The sequence below is a fragment of the Prionailurus viverrinus genome, chromosome C2, assembly GCF_022837055.1.
Source record: "Prionailurus viverrinus isolate Anna chromosome C2, UM_Priviv_1.0, whole genome shotgun sequence".
Lineage (NCBI taxonomy): Eukaryota > Metazoa > Chordata > Mammalia > Carnivora > Felidae > Prionailurus > Prionailurus viverrinus.
The window spans coordinates 120,095,627-120,114,283 of record NC_062569.1 but is presented as its reverse complement, the minus strand read 5'-3'; the positions used below and the strand labels follow the sequence as shown (position 1 = coordinate 120,114,283).

The 18,657-nt window shown below is 38.9% G+C and overlaps 1 protein-coding gene across 3 annotated transcripts in view; it reads right to left on the bottom strand.

The window, feature by feature from the left end:
* VGLL3 (vestigial like family member 3) overlaps positions 1-18,657 on the bottom strand; it is a 49,129-nt gene that overhangs the window by 10,037 nt on the left and 20,435 nt on the right. For all 3 annotated transcript variants that reach the window (XM_047876019.1, XM_047876021.1, XM_047876020.1), the window contains exon 3: positions 15,681-16,211. In XM_047876019.1, the coding sequence (XP_047731975.1) occupies positions 15,681-16,211 (531 nt within the window). The remainder of the gene's footprint in view (positions 1-15,680; positions 16,212-18,657) is intronic.

Genomic DNA, 18,657 nt, shown 5'->3' with positions numbered 1-18,657 from the left:
CTAAAGTTTCCATGTGACCCCAGTATATCCAATAGCTATGATATGGGTACCCCTCAGCAGAAGACATGGCCCAAGAAACCCCAACTGAGAATCTTGGAATAATCACAATGACTAGGAGATGAACTGGACTTAAATAGGTCATTACTTAGTTGGGCGGGGGGTGGGGGTGGAGGGACTGTACAGAGAATGCCCTGAGAAACAGAGTAGGGGGAGGGAATATGTTTGGAAACACAGGCCAGGATAGGAAGGAAATGACAAAACCAAGCAGCAATCAGCAACCTCTTAATTGACAGTTTTTGTGAAACAACTGATTCTAGGAATACAGAGGCAAACTCAGGGAGAGGGTGAGGAAAGAATCTGAGAGGAAGTGTCAACTCTAAATTGGACATTGCAATAAACTGAGAGCAGCAGAGATATCATTAGACTAAGAATACTCAGAATTAATTAGGTTAGGTTTTCTGCTATTGTGTAGAAATGAATAATCAATTAAGTTACTGAAAAGCTACACTCCAGCACACCTGAGTTTTAGGGAATGTTTGATTGTCGGAGTCACATCCACTATGAAAGCATGTCCTACTTATAAGAAGGCACAATCACTTGCCAACACCATTTACTATAGCTCTTAAGTAAGTTGAACATGCTTCCAATTAATTTTATTGCTATAGATAAGATGTAATGTGGTAACCATATACTGGGGAACATGATCCTGATAAAAAGAGAAGATGAAAAATAGGAATGTAAAACCTGGAAGTGTGGGTAGAATGTTTTATGACCTGAAAGTCAAGAATTGCTTAGATGCATAAAAATAAACTTTTCATTTCACAGGTACTAAGAGTCTAGATACTCTTTTGGGTCAGAATTCTTGCCATTAGACTAAAAGAAGTTGGTAGCTTATTCCTACATTAAAAAAAATGAATCCCCTGCTTTATCCCTGCTTTAATAAAGATAAGTCATATTTATTATAAATACAAATATAAATATATCTTGTGTTGGATACTGTATCAAAATATCCAACCTTTACCAACAACTTGACATGTAACACTGACACAGTGACAAATGATCACAAACCGATGCGAGAGACAGTCCTACTATCTTCTCCTACTTTATAACATTATCACTGGTAATGATCATACAACTGCATTTGTTTGTCTGAGCCCCAGGGCAATCATTTTAAATGCTAGTTAAGAATTTCTAAGTAAGATCTACGTGGAGATAGCACCTCAACACTAAGTACGGGAAACACAAAGTAGAGGAAACACAAAGTGGGGGGAAAAATAAGAGTTAGAGCCATCCAACTCAGGGACTGTAATTTCATTTCAGGTAAATATTTATACCATGTTTAACCACATAAAAACCTCCCTTCTTTCTTTTCAAAAACCTCCTCTTTTCAAATTTCAAAACATCACAGATTTCTTGTTTAATGCTAAGTTGCAGAATATTTAGAAAGTGTAAGTTCTACATAATATCCCTTGTAACCAAAAAAATTCACCAAGTACACTTTGGATGTATATACATACTCACATCACTATTTATACTGTGCTAAAACATGCTTATTTCACTAGCAATATTATCTTGGAAAACCATTCCGTGTCAGTATATGTAGATTAACCCCTCTGGAGGGATTTATAATATTCATTCTACCCTGTAATATAAATTACCCAATTCTCTATAGATGTACAACATTTGGATACACAGACATGTATACAAATATACTTGTTACTTACGTGATCATTTGGTAGATAAGATAAATTCCTAAAAATATGTTTAGATAATTTGTTGAACCTAAGCATATATATACACTTACATATTTCATTGTGAGTGCTAAATATTTCAGCAAGTTTGTACCAATATTCACATTATTTTTTACTACTAATTATCATTATTACAGATTAAAAGTATCTATTTAATTTGCATTTCTTTTCATATTAGTGAAGGTAAACATTATGCAAATATAGCATTCTTTTCTCTGTGTTTTGTCTTTGGCCAACTTTCTATGCATTTAAGAAAGCGGTGTATTTATTTCTAAATGCTTTTTGTATTGTATGTATATAAGAATTATTTTTCTCATATTTTACAAATATTTTTGCCAGTTTGATGAGCACTAAATATCTTCATAGTTAGTACTTCAATGTTGGACAATAATTCTTTTTAAAGTCATCACAAGCAAAATGTATTCTTGAACCAGACCAAAGATTAAATTTATTATGACACGTGAATTACAATTATCTTCTTATTATTACAACCCTTGCACACGAAAACAATGGTAAAAGATACTTAACTATGGTAGTGAAATAATTTATTAGCAGAGGGATGTTTTTCTGTGCATAAAGATGTTTTCTCAAGACACATTTAGAACTGACTTAAAAATTTCCATGTAGTAGTACTGTCAGAAACAATGAGGTGAAAACTGTCTAAACTTGCCAAAATATCTTTAAGCTCAGATTCAAAAGAGGAGTAGAAACATAAAACCCACGGAACCTAGCAGACCATAATTTACTGCGTTTTTGTAAGAAACACAGCACCTGCACACCGGAGGCAATCATTGCAGGTTGACAAGCAGTTCAGTGCCCAGGTGTTTCCCACCACCCTGTTTTCCCAGACCCAGACTGCAAGCCCCGCTAGCTTGGCTGCCCTCTCAGAACCTCCCTCCCTCCAAAAACCACCAACTCTTCTGTGCACAGAATCTCCAGCCTTTGCCTTTAGTGACATCCACTTCCTCAGACTTGTGTAGGTTAAAATGTCCAGCTGGAAGGAAACTTGGCAAGTACTGAAACCATCAGGATATGGTCTTTCGTGTCTGAACCAGTCATTTTAAAATTGACCTTGTGGACAAATATAAAATATAAATTACAGAGTTAGGTAGTTTTCCATCACGGTGGCAATTTACTATGTGCCAAATTTGAATATGAATTTGGTAACCTCTTAGGTGAGAGAAACCAGGTGAGAGAAACTTAGGCGAAAAACCAACTAGGAGATGCAATATGTAATAGACACAGCTCACCAATTCCAAAAGCGGATATTAAAACACACACACACACACACACACACACACACACACACACACACACAAACTTTGAAGACAAGAGACAAAGAATAAAGGAAAAGCAGAGTGGGGAATAGTGAAATGGAATACCCTTTGTAATTTCTTCTACAGATTTTCTCCCAGAACTAGAGAGGAGCAAGACCAAAAAATGCTTGGATCACTTATTGTAACTGAAACCACAAGTTATAATACTCTAGAGATTCTAACTATCCAGACATCTGTTGGATAACAAATGCAGCCAAACATGCATCTTTAAAGAGGTTTCTAGGTTATGCAGTGACAGCTTTATGATCCAGAAAATAGATAATCCAACCAGAGGAAGAGCTAATCTGGATCCATTGCTTACCCATAAAAACATAATTAGGGACACAACACCAACACAGAAAACCCTGTACCTAGGATTAGGAGTTATTTAAAGACTGCAAAAATTAAAAAAATTACTTGAGAACTACAGAAATACCAATGTATTTTTATGCCCATTTGATTTACATAATCAATCTCTCCATTAAAGCAAAACATATTGGAAAATATTTGGTAAGAATAAGATATGTTGCATATCAATCAATTCTACATTGACATCAATAATTTTTCATCTCACTTATATGTGATATAAACACAAGCTTGTTCTGACATTTTCCAGAAAAGACTGTCCAATCCAAGCAAACATAAATAGGCCTTCAAAGATTATGAAGATAATAAACACTGCCTGATATTGCTCATGCAAAGCAAACATGAAAATAAGCATTGTAACACATGCTTTATACTTGACAAAAATTATGAAGGTAAATAACATAATATATCAGGCTATTTCTAAACAGCACATTTTGCCTCTTAAGTGCAGTCTCTCCTAAGACTTTCCTTGGTCATATCTTTGCCAAGGAATTCACAACATGTTGGCTACAGACAAATGTTTGTGAAACCTTATACTGTTGATAAATAGAACAATAGGAAAAGAGTTAGCCTGGAAGGGAATAAAAAGAATCTGTAAATTCCATAGGCCATATAGAATTTTTGTATACAGTCTTTGCAGCCTATTTGAAAACTGATGTGAAACTCTGAGAACAAGTTCTGAAACAGATTTCTTCATTCGAGCTGTTTCTTTTATATGTACCCCTATATGTGATATGAGAAACAGTAAAGCATTAGTGAAAAGATAACTCACAATACAAATACACTGACCCTGAAACAGGACTTTTTTTTTTTTTTTCAACGTTTATTTATTTTTGGGACAGAGAGAGACAGAGCATGAACGGGGGAGGGGCAGAGAGAGAGGGAGACACAGAATCGGAAACAGGCTCCAGGCTCTGAGCCATCAGCCCAGAGCCTGACGCGGGGCTCGAACTCAAGGACCGCGAGATCGTGACCTGGCTGAAGTCGGATGCTTAACCGACTGTGCCACCCAGGCGCCCCTGAAACAGGACTTTTAATGCTTTGAGTGATTCTCCATCTTCTCCATTCAGAGTCACACTAGATTATCCTGGGAGTTTTTTCAACCTCTATAGCTCCCCTGTCAGATGAGCACCTAAGTTTCCCTTGGGAAGATATGGTGTAGATTGAAAAAGTATCCAACTCCTAATTATAGCTAGTTGATGAAGGCTCCTTTAAGACAACAGTCAAAAAATGATGTCATTGCCTAATTTTGCTTTCAGTTTTTAGGAAAATATTTCAGAAAGCAAGAGATGCTACCCAATTTATACAGCAATACACAGAAACTTGCTGACTAAATTAATACTGGAATGGAAAATGAATCAATTTTTAGCACACAGCTTTTAAAGATTAGCATGTATTAATGGAGTTTTGGTGAGTCTAATTATACTTGGTCTGTCTCATTCTACACATAAAATTTCCTTTTCATCTATATGAGTGATGAGGATAAATATCTCAACAGTACTTAAACCCAAAGGGATAGGATTTATTTTTTGGTGTCCTCTCATCCTACATGGCAGAGTGTTTTAAACAGAAAAAAGAAAAAAAAAAAAACAAAACTATGTTTAAAACTGTCTTGGAGATGCACATCCTGATACTCTTTCAAATTCTTTCTTCTTGATTCTTTTTTTTAATTTATTTTTATTTTTTACATTTATTTATTTTTGAGAGACAGAGAGAGACAGAGCACAAGTTGGGGGAGGGCCAGAGAGAGAAGGAGACACAGATTCCGAAGCAGGCTCCAGACTCTGAGCCATCAGCGCAGAGCCTGATGCGGGGCTCAAACTCACAAACCGTGAGATCAGGACCTGAGCTGAAGTCGGACACTTAACCGACTGAGCCACCCAGGTGCCCCTCTTCTTGATTCTTTATCACATCTCTCCAATTATCTGCCCAACCAATACAAAAGCACCCAGTTTTCATCATATGGCAAATAGCAGCGAACAACAGTATTAGGAAATTTAGCTCCAGCAAATATCACAGCTATTCTTCAATAACAGAAACAAATTAAGGCAGATAAAGTCAGGAAGTGACAGAGGCATTCAAGGCTTGCATCTCAATTATTCATGATGTCTCACATCTCCAGTGTGATTTTCTTTTCTGTTTTACATGCATGTATGTATTTAATAAGAATAATGAGAGCTTTAGTTCTCCCTCAAGTGTACCAACTAGAAAACACAACCATGTGCAATAGTTCATTGGAATCTCCCAGGGACAGCACAGTAGGAAGTACTATCTCCATTTTCAATCTAAGGGAGAGGAGGAACATACAGGTTATGAAACTTGTTCAACATAATACAGCTAAGTGGTGACATGTGTCTTGGAATTTCTTTTTTGGTCCTCTGCTTTTCTCATACACATCTCTACATCTCTGTGAAGATTAAAGTTCTCGTTCTCTGTACTGACCATTAATGTTATGATCCCCTAAGTGATTAGGGGTACAAGTAAATTATTAATAAGATCAATATCTCTCATCTACCCTTGACTCTTTCTCTTTCACACTCACACACACACACACACACACACACACACACACACACACACACCATTATTTGTATTATTATGTAAATGATCCTGAAACATTTGGAATCTTCTCAGAAGGCTCCTGCACTTGTTCTATAAAGTAGGAGGAAGATCCATGAGACAAAATCCCCATGCTTCGGGCATTGTGACATTATGGAACCATTCTATGGATGAAGGCCCAGAAGACAGCATGGGCAAGATCTACATGGCTATGGGAGAGCAGAGGAAATTCATTAAGGCTCTACAGAATCCAGCCATGCATACTTGAAACTGACAGCAGTGTTCTGGAATGCATTTCTCCCTCTGATTCACCATCCAGTTACTTTTCATGCAGATCTCACTCTCTGGCTAGGATCTCCTGGAATTTTGCATGCATCTCAAAGATGGTTTCCATTACCCTTCTGGTCACGAAATTGTCATTCTGGACATGTGCCCTATACAACTAACACCATTCAAGAGTGCGTAAATATTTTAACATACCTTTGATGGTTTTTTTTTTCTCTCAGTGGAAAATAGGATTATGACTTATGCCAAAGAAAAAAGTTTGCAGAAAGTGTTAAGCAGTTGGTTGTTAAGTACTAGAGTCTTTATTATTACCAAATCATAATAAACTTTTAAAAGTCCAGAGAAAAGTATTAGTTCAAAAAACATCCCCACATATTTTTTTTAATCTGCAACTATTGCTATGTGACATCTTAACTATCCTAATTGAGATAATGCCTTCAAGATAAGTATCCAGAAATCTATAAATCTTTATTGAATAGCACAATTGCCAATGACAAATCACATAATCCTATGGGCTGGCTTCTATATAATATTCCATTTATTTTTTTTTAATTTTTTTTTCAACGTTTATTTATTTTGGGGACAGAGAGAGACAGAGCATGAACGGGGGAGGGGCAGAGAGAGAGGGAGACACAGAATCGGAAACAGGCTCCAGGCTCCGAGCCATCAGCCCAGAGCCTGACGCGGGGCTCGAACTCACAGACCGCGAGATCGTGACCTGGCTGAAGTCGGACGCTTAACCGACTGCGCCACCCAGGCGCCCCTATAATATTCCATTTAATATGTCTACCTGCTGAAATCATATGATTAGAAGTAAGGTTCTGTGCCTGTTCTATTTTAAAACACCATTGGGGCGCCTGGGTGGCACAGTCGGTTAAGCGTCCGACTTCAGCCAGGTCACGATCTCGCGGTCCGTGAGTTCGAGCCCCGCGTCAGGCTCTGGGCTGATGGCTCGGAGCCTGGAGCCTGTTTCCGATTCTGTGTCTCCCTCTCTCTCTGCCCCTCCCCCGTTCATGCTCTGTCTCTCTCTGTCCCAAAAATAAATAAACGTTGAAAAAAAAATTAAAAAAAAACACCATTAAAGTTGGGGTGCCTGGGTGGCTCAGTTGGTTGAGCGTCTGACTTCAGCTCAGGTCATGATCTCGTGGTCTGTGAGTTCGAGCCCTGCGTTGGTCTCTGTGCTGACAGCTCAGAGTCTGGAGCCTGCTTTGGATTCTGTGTCTCCCTCTCTCACTGCCCCTCCCCCACTCATGCTCTGTCTCCCTCTCTCTCTCTCTCTCTCTGTCAAAAATAAATAAAACATTAAAAAAATATTTAAAAAATAAAACACCATTAAAGCAAATTTCCTAATTTCTTCATCACTTATAAAAATTACTAATAATGTCAGGAAAGGCTGCAATGAATCACTAACCCCATAGCTTTCATAATTTAGCATATATATGCTCCATGAGAAGACATGAAGAGGAAAAGAAGGAAATTGTTTTTAGTTGAGCACCACCATATATGTATATGTTACTTTGATGCCCCCTCTTCTCTAGAATAAAAATTACTTTAGTGATTTAATATTTTATATAAATCATACTATCCTGTCAATTATTACTGAAGCTTCCTGTTGATTTCTGCCCAAGCTTACCACATTTCTGTCTTATTGTAAAGCCTGGAATTGGAGCATTATGATATCAAGTAAATATCCAAATACACAGAGTTGGTAACTACTGGTTTCCTATAGTCTTTTTTTTTTTAATTGTCTATTTTTAGATAAATAATTTCCAAAAGGGCAATGGATATAAAGCTCCATGATGTTAACCCTTTGATATCCCCAGTGAAATTCAAAATTTGGCAACATTTTACAGGGGATGTTAAAATAGTTTAGCATGGTTATTTTGAGGACTTTCATGCAATCACAATCTTATTTGCCCAGGCTTCTCAGCACCAGACCACTTACAAGAAAGCACAGGTCTTGAGATGGGATCTAGAGAGGTGGCAAACTTACAGGTTGAATGACAAAGCAAGTGGTAACTTGATGTCCATCTCTCTTTCATGGAGATAAACTGCCTCTCCATTTGCTGCTCTAGTTCTCTAGCTACTTTTCATCTTGCCTTTTATTTCCTGTATTTGATAAAACAAAGATATGTAGGCTTCTACTAATGGATTTCAATGTAAAGCATCCACACAGTATTGAACAAGACTGACCATCATTGTCTTAACAACCAGTCATTTGACTAGTCTATTTCAAAGGGATCACTGTATAACAATCTTGAGCAATAATAACTTAAATTGCTTTAAGATATAATTTTTGCCATTTGTGAATGAGGTCCTTTCACAAAATATTCAGATTAGAAGATTCAAATAAAACCTAGTTTTTAAAAAACTGTAGTACACAGAACTTATACAATGAAAAAAATAAAAGAATATGCTGATTCTTTTATAATATTATCAGACACCAAGTGTCCATGGAAAGAAAAAAAAATAGATAAAAAGGACATTTGTATATTCCTAACTTTCCCATTGGTACCCATTGCTCCCTATCTGTTATCAAAATTTAAGTTCTCAAAGAATTTTTTCCAGAGTCCTTGACAGAGTCACTTTCCTTACAGGTTTATCAAAGCCATTATTATTAAAGTATTTTCAGAAATAATTCAGTTTCTCTAACATCTGAGAGAATACTAGAAATATAGCTTCTTGTGCTTATGGAAAATATCACAGCCTGTAACCAGAAACTTGTTTTTAGAATTAGTAGCCTTTGTAGTTTGTTTTTCTGTCTTGCAAGAGCCAATGTCCCATCCTATAATACATAATCTTGATTTCACTTGATATCTGAAGATATGCTCATTAGTGAGAGATAAATCAGACACTGTTAAATATCTGGCTATAATCATAGTTTGGAGCAGAATCGTATCATGATCTCCTCATCACATCTATTACTTGCGCAAATGTATGGCTAATGCTTTACATGACACATTTTTTAAGAAGCCAGAAGACACATCAACACATATTAATTCCCTTTTAGAGCCAGATTTCCCAAATCTGTGTTACAGCACAGAATTGTTGTTTTATTTTGTTAGGCTACTTAAATGTATTTTAGCAAAACGCTGTTTATGTATATTTTATATTGAGTTATTATGGCATTCCTCAAAGTAAAAAAATAAATTTGTAACAAAATTGTAGCTAAAATAACATGAGGGATCCTAAGAAAAATAAATCTGTGGATCTGCAGATGAAAACAATCTCAAGCCATGAGCAGCTTGTGTTTATAGAGAAGAAGTCATACCACAAACATGACACTTGCTCCTTTTGGTAAATTTAAATCTAGTGGATGAAGTGGAACGTATAAATAAAGTCAACTTTGTATTTCAGTAAAAAGGCCTCATGAGCAAAACTTTACTTGAAAAATTAATTCAAATTGGCTGGAATGTCTTACATTGTATATTTTACATTAAGTCAATTATTGGCAATAACAGGAAATGCGAATGACACCACTTCAGTGAAATGAATTGTATGGCTCTGGCTACTGGAAGGTGAATACTAGAACAGAATTTACTTAATATCATCATAAAACAATCTGAGCATGGTTATATATCCATCTGAGCATAGAGCTATATCCTTTTATTTATATGTACATACCAAATAACATGTTGTATCACAATAAGATAAAACCAAGAAATACAGAAGTATGTAAAATAAAAAGTGAAGTTCTCTCAACCCCATAATTTCACCCCTCGGTACATACCTAAGAGAACTGAGACTATCTGTTCACACAAAAACTGGTATGTGAGTGTTCGTAGCAGCATGAGTCATATTATTCAAAAAGTAGAAACAAACCAACAAGCGAAGAATAAACCAAATGTGCTATATCTATACAATGGAATAACATCTACTCCTAAAAAGGAAATGAACTTCTGATTTGTGCTACACAAATGAATCTACAAAATACAGGTTAAGTGAAAGAAGGCAGACACAAAAGGCCACATACCATATGATTCCATTTATATGAAATGTCCAAACTAGAAAAATCCATGGAGGCAGAAAGTAGATTAGTAGTTGCCCAGGCATAAGGGGAAGAAAGAATGTATGTTGGGGATATATTTTATATCCCTGAGATATACAGATTTTTTGTTGAGGTGATGGAAATGTTCTGGATTTAGATACTGGGGATGGCTTCACAACATCATGAACATACTAAAACCATCAAACTGTACTTTCAAATGGTAAAGTGTATGATATGTGAAATACAGCTCAATAATATGTTTTTTTTAAGATTTTACCTTTTAAGTAGTCTCTACACCCAAATGGGGCTCAAACTCAACCCTGAGACCAAGAGTCACACGCTCCACTGGCTGAGCCAGCCAGGCACCCTGTCAATAATTTTTTTTAAAGCTACAAAATGTGAGTCTCTGATCACCTTCTCTTGTATAGCTAAAATGTATATAGTACCTATTGTCAGAGCACATTTGTAAATGTTTTAGTTCATTAATTCATTTAATCCTCAAAACAGCCCAATGAAGCAACTTTTAAAGATAAGTTGAGGCACCAAGGAGGTTCAGTACTTTGTATAAAGTCCTGTAGCTAATTAAGTGATGGAGCTCTGCTTATAAAACCAGGCAGTCTGGCTTCAAAGCTCAGGCCACACACTAATTACCAGGACCAATGACCATTAAAAGTTGTGATATATACTTCCAGATATTTTTATTTAGGGAATGGAGGTACACATATGCATACGTGTGGGTGCAGACGGATAAAAACTATACACTTGGAACTATACTAGAGGTCAGCAAACTATAGCCCATGGGCCAAATCAGTCTCACTGTGTGTTACCTGTGTAGCCCATGAGCTAAGAATGGAAAATGGGATTTATACGTTTACATTTTGGAGAAAGAAGGGAATTAAAAAAAAAGAAGAGTAGCATTTCATTATCCATGAAAAGCATTTCATGACACATAAAATTCAAATTTCAGTGCCCATCAATGAAGTTTTATTGGGACACAGCCATCTTCCTTTATCTAAGTAAGTCTGTGGCTGCTTCTACACTATTAAGACAGAGTTGAGTAGTAACAGACATAGTATGACCCTGCAAAGCATTGAATATTTGTATCAGACCTTCTATAGAAAACTTTTGCAGACTCTTGGATTATACCATACATGATACTCTAATATTTGTCTCTAAACATTATGTCATTTTCAACATTCCAAGATTTCCTTAATTTCTTTAAATGGCTGCAAAATAAAAATGCACCTGAAATTATCAAACTTTTGCCCTGAAGCAAATGTCATATCCTTCACCAAATTGCTCTCAAAATAGTGGTATTAATTTATTTCCCTCCTAACAGAATGTGAAAATGACCTCCATTTTGGTGGCCTGGGTACCAGTATTTCAAGAAGTTTCATACCTGTCTCACCTGAATACAAGTTCTTCCCCCAACTTCTTAGTAGCCACCTAGCATTGATGCTGAGTTCTGAGCTAAGCCACTCCTTTGGGCTACCTGGTCCAATCAACTTTAGAGGGACCCACTTTGCATTCTTTTCAATTGTCTTATCTTCTTAGCTTGGACCTATCACATGGAAACATTTCTTCTTTTTAAGTGTTAGAAAAGTGGAAAGGTAGCTACCTCCTGTACTTGTCCCCCTGCACTGGATACTGTTGTGGGCCATCAGATCCCTCCCCATTCCATGTTGAGACTGGGGAATTGCCTTCAGTAGTACAAAGCCACCTTGCCTAAAGTCATGTCCCCTTTTCAGAGACAAACACATCCAATAACTGGTCAATGTAGTTGCATAAAAGCCCATTCACTTCAACTTAAGGTAGTGCGATTAAAAAGTATCACCCCAACTCCAGAGCTCCTTACACAATCCACTAAGTCTCGCTGAATTTAATCACAGTGAGATTTCTCTTGCCCAACTCGCTCATTGCACAGAGATGCATTCCTGAGAACACTACCACACAAATTGTCTCCAATCAAATCTGCATCTTAGAGTCTGTTTCTTGGGGAAACTGACCTAAAACACTCCTCTATAACTCTTCCCAAAGGAAGACAGATGTGATATTTGATATGACTCCTGAGTTTAGGAGAATACAGTGAGTACACATAGCTCAGCCCCTCCCACCGTCTCATTTTCTGGGCCAACATCCATGCAGACAGGTGCGTGCCCTTCCTGCCACTGTCCTTTGCAGGGCAATCACCCAGCTTCATGCCACAGACTATGCTTTTCAAAGCAAATCCGAGCAGCTACCAGTCTCTTTTCAGAGTAATGAGGCTTAAAACTATGTGACAATGGAGAGGTAGGTCTAAGGGAATCTTCTCTGAAGTCTACTTTTCCTAGGATTCTACCTCCCAGAATCTAAACTTTGGTGAGGATACTAGAAGTCCAATTGTGGAAATAAACCTAATTGAGGATCTCCAATTTGTCAATAATTATATCAATGATGTTATCTTTATCGGCTTTATTCCTTTGCCTTTGTTTTCAAAACTATGGGACAGATATGAATCATGAGCATTATCCTAAACCACACTGAAAAGAATAGCACCATGTACTTCCAATAGGTAAATCTTCATTTCTCATTAGTAACTATTAACAGTCTGACTTAACAGTCTTACTTAATAATCTAATTTACCTGTATTTACAGAGATGCTACTGCAGCAACTCCTTGGATTTGGGGAAGGTTTTAGTTTAAATCTAGGTTGAACATTTTAGACTTAAAAAGCAGTTTTCAAATAGGAAAACTAAGCCTTGTTTCCTTATTATTAATGAATCTGGGAACTACCAACTAAGATTTAGTTTAAGAATTAAAAGCAACAACACAAATAAAGTGCCTCTGACAAGACCTTATAAAGTAGGTATTCAATAAATGTTAATTCACAACCCAGTAAGTACTAAGAACTATTATATATTATACCCAAATGGGTCTGCTGTAGGTTTTTCAGAAAAAAATAAAAATACTCTCTCCTTCACTTCCAAAAGATAGCATGACTTTTTATCCCAAGGAGACTGTTTCAAGTCAAAATTCTGAACAATGAGTAGGTGAATAAAGCTCATACCAAAAATAAGCAAAAGTAGGTAACAGGTGACAGAGAATTAGAAACAGAGCAACAGGCAATCACGTCCATTTTCCCCTCTATGTTATGGAATGCACAGAGAGGATGGTATATAGCCTGAATGTTTGTGACCCTCCCAAAGTTCATATGTTACATCCTAACCCCCAAGTGATGGTATGAGGAGGCGGACATTTTTAGGGAAGTGATTATGTCATGAAGGCAGAGCCTTCTTTAATGGGGTTAGTGTCCTTATAAATGAGATCTCAGAGAATTCCCTTGTCTCTTCTACCGTGTGAGGACACACTGAGAAGATAGTGTCTATGAACCAGGATACAGGCCCTCACCAGACACTGAATGAGTTGACACCTTGATCTCAGACTTATCAGCCTTCAGAACTATGAGAAGTAAATGTTTGCTGTTTGAGCCACCCAGTATATGGTATTCTGTTACAGCAGCCCAGACTTACTAAGATTCTATGCCTTTGAAGAGCACTGTTAGCTTTGGCCACACAGTATCCCAAAAATGAGATAGAGAAGAGCCTCCACAGACTGGCTGACCGTGATGGCAGTTACCAGACTGGGACTCTAATCAGACCTGGCCCCATGCATCAAGTCACTTAAGAGCTGCCTTCATTCTGTTAGTATGTGGCAAAGAAAGAAAGTATGTGGTGATTAGCCCCACTATATTCTCTTCTCCTAGAGAGAGAGAATCAAGTCTCCTGATACTTTTTTAGAAAAGCAACTTGAGGGGTGCCTGGGTGGCTCAGGTGGTTGACTGTCTGACTCTTGGTTTCAGTTCAGGTCATGATCCCAGGGTTGTGGGATCAGATTGAGCTCTGCATGGGGCTCCATGCTCAGCGCAGGGCCTACTTAAGATTCTCATTCTCTCTCTCTCTCTCTCTCTCTCTCTCTCTCTCTCCGTCTCCCTCTCTCCCTGTCTCTCTCAGGGTGCCTGGGTGGCTCAGTAGGTTAAGCATCCCACTTTGGCTCAGGTTATGATCTTACCACTGGTGAGTTTGAGCCCTGCATCAGACTCTGTACTGACAGCCCAGCACGGAGCCTGGAGCCTGTTTCCGATTCTGTGTCTCCCTCTCTCTCTGCCCCTCCCCCGCTCATGCTCATCTGTCTCTTCAAAAGTAAATAAACATTAAAAAAATTAAACAAAAAAAGATTCTTTCTCTCTCCCTCTGCCCCCTTCCCCACTTGCACACACTCTCTCTTTCTCTACAATAAAAAAAAAAGAAAAGAAAAGCAGCTTGAACCCAGGGACTTAATAAGAAGCTGAACTGGGTGTGTTTAAGCAATGACCAACACTTGAAAGCTCACCAGAGAGAACCACTTAACCAAGATAAGAATGTTCACTTATGTCAGAGTGAATGCAACTTGATGGTAAGCATTTATTACTCTGGTGACTTCTCTGCTGGGAACCAGCATTCACTTGAAAGATCTTGCACACTAAGAATAGAAGAAAAACTAGAAAAACTAAGAAAAGAGTGAGTTCCTTTAAATGTCTGGACAGTCTAGGACAAGCACCTGGCACTGGAGGTGGAGGTGGGTGACTTTGGGATGCAAACTCTGGGGATGCAATCAATGACTTGGTTTGTATTTTTAGCCTCTGATACCTGTGATTTTTGTGAACTCAGAACTATTAATACTATTAATATGAGTCATCTGGTCTAAAAACTAAGACCAAACTTCACACACTTCCTTAAGAACTAGTGAATTCCAGAGAGGAGCTAAATGTTCCTTAGCAATTTTATTGAAATCTGTTGAATATAAACTTTATAGCAGTCTTTTAAGTCCCGTGTTATTTAAAACAGAGAGAGAGAAAGAGAGGGAGGAGGAAGAGGAGAAGGCAAAGGAAGGAAGGGAAATCCATTCCTTTAAAATATGTTCCCTAACTCTTTTCAAAAGACCATGATTATATTCCATGGGTTATAATCCAGAAGGCAGTTTGTTCTACAAATCATAAGGCCTGACAAAAAGGACAGAAGGAAAAGTCACCAAAGCACACTCTCTCTGAATTCTATTAGGCATTCCACATGGTATGGAGCACAGAGACAGGGGAGACTTACAGAATGTGCTCAACTCTTTGTAAACATAGGGTATGAGAGATTCCAGTTCAAAGGAAGATCACTAGTTTAAGAAATGGGAGAAAAGTTCGGAGACCTCTCTCAGGCCAGTCATACCGGTTCCTGCAGGAGTGGAGAGATTACTGCAAAGTAGTCAGCTCCATAAACATATTGGCAAAGCTTAACATTATACAGAAGAGAAAAATACTGCACAGCATTCACAAAACATCGCCCATATTTTTATACTTTTTTCCTTGCTTTCCCTTCTTTTTTTTAGACAGGAAGAGATTCTCCAGCTCACCTGTTTCAAACCCCACACTTGGCACTAAGTCCATGGTTCCATGAAAGGCTCCGGCCCACGCTGAGGTAGCAGTGGTGACTGTAGTCGGGTCTGTCTTTGTGATGTCACACTGGGGAGCAGGAATCCTGGCTGCACGCACTGATGGCATCAGCAGGGGCCCATAGGACGGATCCAGGGCAGAGCCAGCAGAAGGGTGGTGGTGGTGGTGGTGGTGGTGGCGGTGGTGCATGTGGGCGTGGGGGTGGTGGTGCCGCATGTACACATCATGCATGTGGCTGTAGGATGGGCTCACCTGAGATGCCAAAGGATAGTGCCAAGACTCGGATGCGGGCGGGGGAGGGGCTGGGCCAGTCTGATGCAGGCCGTGTCCTGGCCAGGGGCTGGGGTCGGCCGCAGTAAAGGTGCCAGGGGGTGCAGTGACCTGGAAGTCAGGATGAACACCCCCCAAGCAGGGTGCAGGTGGGGGCTGGTAAGAGCTGGTCCAAAAGGAAGTCGGGAAACTATTCCGCTGGCTTGAGAGAGCTGAGCTGTCTGAGAAGACAGAAAAATTATTTACATAAGATTCAGTTCTAGGATAGACTTGCCTCTACTTGTCCAACATTTTACAGGCGGGCTAATTACCATGCACTCTTTTCTCCGCACACAGAGGTAAATTGATACCAGGTAAGCCTCTGAGCTCCCATACCAAGTCAGTGCACACGGTTCAAGGTGCTGAATGAGTGCCCCCCACCCCTTGTTTGCTTAGCTTATGCAGTCACAGCCTATGCTGAAGTTTGCAAGTATGAGATTCGAAAGCTTCATTTCCTACTGGGCAGATCGCTGCCACCAGGTCTGAGCAGAGGTTGCAGGTACATGTGTCGCAGGTAAAGAAAGCTTATGCCACAGGTGTGATTCAGGTGGTTGGAAATGATGATGTTTACCAAACTTCTTACAAATGCAAATATAATTTTCACTCGAACTGAACGTTTTAAGGCTGAAAGTAATAAATGGAAGATCACACTTAATTATGCTCACCAACACTCATCTTCCTTCAAGAAGATAACAGTTGCTAATATTTAATGACAGTGACCAAAAGCCCAATCCTAGTCCAGGGCTTTTCATGGATGATCTTATTGGAGCCTCACTCCAACCCTATGAGTTACTGTTATTATCCCCATTTTAGAGATATGGAAATTGAGGCAGGGAAGAAGCCTAAGACTTCATAGCTAGCAAGTAGGAGACTGGGCTTTGAAGACAGGTAGCCTGCCCCAGTGGCTGGCACTCTTCATAACTGTGCCACAAGAGGGCACAATTGCAACCATAACATGAACATCTAGAATTTGGTCATCGTTCTGTGGAAATCATGATTGGAGGAGATTCAAGGAGGGACAATAGATTTGAGGAAGGGTTTGGGGGCGGGGGGGGATATAAAAAATAGCACTTAGAGATAAATAAAGAGGGAAAACCCTCCCCCAACTGTTGCCTTCAGTTAAATTTCTCCAATCAATCATCCTAACTTATTTATAAGATGACCTACTATGTACCAAATAGAGAGAGGTCAGGGATGAGCAAAGAGACATCATTCTTAATCACAATCGAGCAGGGGACATATAAATAAATAAACACATGCAATGTGTGACCTGGTAGGGCTCTCATAAGGGGAAGCACAGAGAGAGGGCACAGAAGCAGCCTAAGAAAAGTTCAATTGGAAAGGTGGGGAGGGCTAGCTTTGTGAAAAGGTAGGGAAGAGTGGTTTAGGCCAAAAAGTACATGAAAAGAAGGCCAAAAATTGCACAGACCCGAACACACACACCCACACACACACACACACACACACACACCCACACAAAATAGCATATGGGGAACAAGAATTCTGTGGGTAGAAGGTGGCAAAAAAATTAGACTAAAAAGTCAGACTGGGTCCAAGAAAGACCCAGATGGGTATGGCCTTGCAAACTACGTAATGAATGTGGGTGCTGTCCTGAGAAGGTGCCAGTGAGCTTTGGAGGGTTTTAATCTAGGGAATGATACAGTCAGATCTGTGACTATAAACATCCCTACCTCCAGCCATAGCCTGCTCTGTACTGTGTGGTGTAAAAGAGCAAGCACCAGACAGGGAGTCTAGAGAGCTCAGCCAGAGAGCTAGCACCTAGCAATTACCTTATCTGACTTTATGACCTCACATGGATCTGTTGATCTCTCTGTGGCTCACTTTCTTCCATATGAGGTATTTGAATGAAAATGCCAAATATCTTCTGGCTCTATACTTCTATCATTCTGTGAAGTGGCCTACGATGTCTATCTATAGATGAAGATTAGGTTGCCTAGCACATTAGTCATGCATGTGTAATACTATTTTCATACAGGGTTCTAGAGAAAAGAGCCTGGCTAGATCTTTTCATTGAATGAAGAATATCCTGAGAAGTACTCTGAAATAAAAGTATTCACAACTCTGACATAGCCATGTTCTGACTTCATAAATGTCCAGGACATAATTTCCTTACCTCAGAGGAAAGCTTCTGTAACTTGAACCAACCATAGTATATGTAACTTGAACATAATTAGGGTATCAACATGGTGTTCAAATGTTTCCTTTCCCTAACTCCCCAAAGGACGGTGCCACTAGCATTGCAAACGTCACTTCTCTGTCCATCAGCCCTACAGCAGGGCTATCATCATTCACCCCATCCATTCTATGGACAGACAGCTATTCGGTATCTCGCATTCAAGTCTGTCCCCACAGAATCTCCAAGGATCTCAAAGCCCTTGGGGAAATAAAACAAATAATCATATTCTCCTAATGGGAAAGGACAGAAGCACACATTGTTCTTCGAGTCTTCAAACAGTCCAGGCGAACTTTTAATTGAATGACTTTGTTTTGTCACTATCACACCTATCAGAAAATAGCACTTAAAGTCAAACCTGCTGGCATCGGGGCAAATATATTTTATTTCAGAACTGTCTTCCTTTGACATATGAAGAGTGGGTGCTAATGACC